We start from the raw sequence: 4,384 nt of genomic DNA, 5'->3' as shown, positions 1-4,384 counted from the left end.
ATATATATACTGTATGTGTGTGAATGATACACCAGTAACATCATACTCTATCACAATTAACCAATGTCTGTAGTTTAATTACGGATAAGATTATTAAAATGATGAAATATGCTCATTACAGATTTAGTCTTCAACAAAAAACTTGATTACATGTATGTATAATTGCACACATATTTTAAATGTAACATAGCTTCATTGAACCCATTAAAACTTTTTATATAAGTAATAGTGTGAACCTATTCATGTTATCAGTTGCACCACAATGCACTTCAAATTAAGGCAAATAGAGCAGTGGCTCAGTTGTAGAACTTCTGCCTCATAGCAAGTTAACACTGCACAGTTTGCTTTCCCCTGGTCCGTGCCAGGCCTTTCTGTGTGGAGTTTGCATGTTCTCCCTGGTTGCTCTGGTTTCCTCCCACCATAAAGACATGCATGCTAGGTAACTAGGACTACAGTAGAATATTAGCTGAGTGGCTAACACTGGCACATTTACAGAAATGGCAATTAATGTGCATTGTCCTAATCCTAAAAATCTTTTGAGCATGATCTTTTTCTCAGTCACAATGACTTAAGATACAAAAACTCCAAATCTAAAGTCTAGATGTAAAAGTGAAGAGTTAATTGGCCTTACTGAGGAGAAATCAATGACTTTGCATTGCATATAATGGTGTAAAATATTCACATTGTTGATCAAAAACGTTTTTTGAAATTTTACAATCTTTTAAATAGCAGCACAACATGCTACATACTCACTGCAAAGCTTGGCACCATTTTTAAGAGCCAAAACTAATTTCAGAGATGAAGAGAATCTACCACTACAGAGTATGAATTGAGACGGTGCAAAACTGCTATGATGCAAAAATGTGCTGCAAGAACCGCGTCAATAAGAAGGCAACCAATGTAACAGTTGATGCTGTGGAAGTTGTGTTTGGAGCTGCTGTGGAGACTGAGCTGAATGTCACAAAGTGAACATTCGCGCCCGCCACTTGATCCATGATCCAGGTCTGGAACTCAGACACTCGGGCATAAACCTCGGGAAAACCAGCTAGGGCACAAGGTATTCCAAAACTAGTAATGCCAGCCTGGATCCACTTTGAGGATTGTTTGCATTGCAAAGGTCCACCGGAATCCCCCTGCAAACGGAGACAAAACACAAACCGTAAGTAATGCTGCTGGTAACATGCACGGACTGAGACTGGAGTTTACAGCAGAGACAAACTGGGCAGGCCAACAGAAAACAAACCGTGGCAAAGCTCATAAAAAATGATAAACAAACTCACAGCCAGCCGTACCCCAACCATCGGCTATATTTCAATAATTTGCAACTCGGGCCGGCATCATCAACTCATGCCCTTGCAACACAGCATCTCCACCGGTACAGCAACTCAAATAGGCATCGTTAGATCAAAAACGGAACCTCCACCAGTACGGTAACAGCACCACGAATATGTACATCTAAAACAAGCAGTGATCCGTCCCTCAAAACAGCATGCGAAATACACTTTGCACGTCTTACATAGGCGCCACATACCAACACAGGCAGCGGAAGCCGGCAACAGCAACACGCGCCTGCACAGCAACAATGCCAGCATGGCAACTCGGCCGGCAAACAGCCAGCAGGCGCCCAAGGCAGCACAACGCAGCCTGTAGGGCAACTTGGGCCAACACGAAACACCACTTGTTTGTTTTTGAACCAGACAAAATGGGAATCCTAACCCAAATGCCATGTGTTCTTTTTTCTTTTTTTTCTTCCTTTTGAGGAAATAGTCTTTGCAGATGTGAGAAACTGGTACGCAACAGTGACAAAAAGCTCACCACCACCGGTTGTACGCAAGCTTACTCAGGTAATCCAACCATCCATCCCCTAAACCCAACCTGGATGCAGGGTCAGAATTTTACTTTATTTTTATTTTTTTGGTCATCCCAGATACAGGTCGACAACGTGGAAGGTAATACAGGAGAAGCATGATCACCGTTCTTAGGTTTTGTCAGAACCTGCAGCATTAATGGCAAAAACATGGCCCCGGCGGCCTCCTCATTTATGGAATTTACAGTACAGTGAAGCAGGGGCCAAAACCTAGATTATAGAAAGTACCCGGAACCATGGCCACAGGGACCTGCTCCGCATTACCAGGGGCAGCAGGATGAAGAGACTAACTTAGAAGGGCAGAATATCCCAGTTGACATGAGCACGCCAGGTCCACCGCCTTGATGAAACCAAGCGAAGGCCCTGGAGCGGTGGCTGGAGGCCAGGTGAGTAGGACAGTGCGGTGAGGCAGGCATTCCGAAGAACAGCAGTCCGGTAAAAGTAACTTGCAGGAAAGTAATGCTGCTAGGATGCTACTGTTAGCATCCACATGCATACCAGCGCAGCAGAACTGCTGCTTGTCAGGAACAACACAAAGATTTTCCATTACCTCCCAGGAAAGACATTTGCTGCTACTACCACGAGACACAAGCTGTTGAAAAGCCAAGTTAACGTGCGCCCTTGCACTCTTTGCCTGCAATGGCGGCTGAATATCAGAGGGAGAAACTTTTGTGTGATTGGCCCTTGCAATTGTGTTTGATTGGTCCAGCAGGAAGGTAAACACCTCCAACAGCTGATTCGATTTAGGTAACGCATTGATTAAGCGTTAGATCTTCCTGAAAGAATTTACGCTGCGCTACATTAGTATAGCCCAACAGCTTTTATTATTGGAATTTCAAGGAGGGGAAAGCAGAACAAAAGTAGTTTGTACAGCAGCTTCAAATATGACAACCATTTATTCTAACCTGGCATGCACCTTTGTTCTCTTGTCCTGCACAGATCATTTTGTCAGTGATCTTGATGTCTTTGCGGTAGACGAAACTGCACTGCTTTTCTCCAATGACTGGAATCTGAACCTCCTGCAGTGAGTCAAAGGCTGCTTGGGGCTCTGTGGGAGAGGGGAGACAACACGTTTTCTGATAATGCACTAGCTTTTTGCCCAATGAACATTAATTTGTTCATTTGACAGTGCACCCTGTACTGGAGTGAGGAAAAGGGGGCGATAGAGCGGATTTACTGTCAGGAAATGAGACTAATGCTAGTAAAACCATATGCTAATATGATGCACACAATGACAATGGTAACACAGTTGCTCTATAGGGTTGGTCTGACTGATTTTCAGTTCCATAAAACAAATTCAACATAGTTCAAGCTCTGTTACTACCAGACTAACCTGGTCAGTGGCTGGTTAGTTGTCAAAACTTTTACTGGATGTCATGCCCCTTTCAAAACTGGTGACCCCTTTCAGGTCTTATGTGAAGTATTGATGAACTCAGCAGAGAATTATTTTTATTATTGGTATAGGTTTGCCCAGACACCTATGATTTGGCCACGCCCCCTTTCAGCTAATGAACTGTACAACATAGCGTACTGTATGAGATATCATTGAACTCAGCAGGGAGTTCCCTTTTTTTATTGGTGATGGTTTGCGGTGTCTGAGTGCCGCACAAATACACGATCCCAAGGAGAAGCGTTAAGTTCACAATTTCTGACCCACGATTTAATACAAACCTTTTTTTTTTTTTTTTTCTGCCACATGGCATAGTTGTCATTGATTACGTCCAAGTTCGCAACACCGTAATACAACAGATACCTGATTGATTTCAATGTTGATCTGGCCAACACAAAGATTCTATTGTACCCTAAATTTTTCCAAAATCGTTTCAGTGGTTCATTAACTCGTTGGAATGAGACATAAGAATATTGGTAACAATTCCCCTCCCAACCTGTAGGGGGAAGAAAGACAAAGTGCTTTGGTGCCTACAGTAAAGATGCTGGTTGACATGTAGCTAATGTAATTTTTGGTGGGTAACGTAAGATTACGACATTGTCCAACACGCTCTATTAAGTATGATTGTTTTGACCACAGTTAACAACTCTGGGCTAACCAACAAATTCATCAGTAATGTTAACTGTATAGATGGATGACTAATCTAATAGTAATTTAATTCACACTTGTCTTCTGCCCTAGTCTCCTGGCACTGCGATACTTCCGTCAGGATGAGAACTGATAACAGCCCCAGGGACACATACATTCCACAGTCAGCACCCAGCCAGTCAGCAACCATCCCGGTCAGGACTTAACTCCGGTGCTAAGGACGCTAACGGCAGTTTACTGAACCATTGGGAAACAGAGGCAGACACCTGAGTCAAACAGTGGCCACTTGTAACGTTTCATCTCCATTAGCGTTATTGGTGCCCCTGCTTTCGCTTATAGCTGTCTGTACAGTTAGCTAAATTTACCAGACAAAACAGGAAAAAGGCACCAAAAGGACTACTAGTAAAAGATGTGGTAGCACTTGATCTGGACAAAAAGGATAACGTTGGAAGGGGTGTGTCGCGATTCTGCCTTCTCCC

General features: G+C 43.3%; 2 protein-coding genes and 1 long non-coding RNA gene across 4 annotated transcripts in view; 2 read left to right on the top strand and 1 right to left on the bottom strand.

The window, feature by feature from the left end:
- The window catches only part of si:ch211-180a12.2 (uncharacterized), a 52,335-nt gene that overhangs the window by 4,533 nt on the left and 43,418 nt on the right, over window positions 1-4,384 (top strand). The window lies entirely within an intron of this gene.
- The window catches only part of zgc:123217 (tryptase), a 6,600-nt gene continuing 3,008 nt past the window's right edge, over window positions 793-4,384 (bottom strand). The window contains exons 5-6 of the mRNA XM_032502530.1: window positions 2,773-2,915; window positions 793-1,133 (exon numbers count right to left, since the gene is read on the bottom strand). Of these exons, the coding sequence (XP_032358421.1) occupies window positions 849-1,133; window positions 2,773-2,915 (428 nt within the window). The 3' untranslated portion in view covers window positions 793-848. The remainder of the gene's footprint in view (window positions 1,134-2,772; window positions 2,916-4,384) is intronic.
- The window catches only part of LOC116671339 (uncharacterized), a 20,510-nt gene continuing 17,274 nt past the window's right edge, over window positions 1,149-4,384 (top strand). The window contains exon 1 of the long non-coding RNA XR_004327241.1: window positions 1,149-1,159. This is a non-coding gene — a long non-coding RNA (uncharacterized LOC116671339). The remainder of the gene's footprint in view (window positions 1,160-4,384) is intronic.

This window comes from Etheostoma spectabile, chromosome 21, assembly GCF_008692095.1.
Source record: "Etheostoma spectabile isolate EspeVRDwgs_2016 chromosome 21, UIUC_Espe_1.0, whole genome shotgun sequence".
NCBI lineage: Eukaryota > Metazoa > Chordata > Actinopteri > Perciformes > Percidae > Etheostoma > Etheostoma spectabile.
Note: the sequence above shows the minus strand (reverse complement) of the source record. Positions and strands in the feature narration are given on the sequence as shown.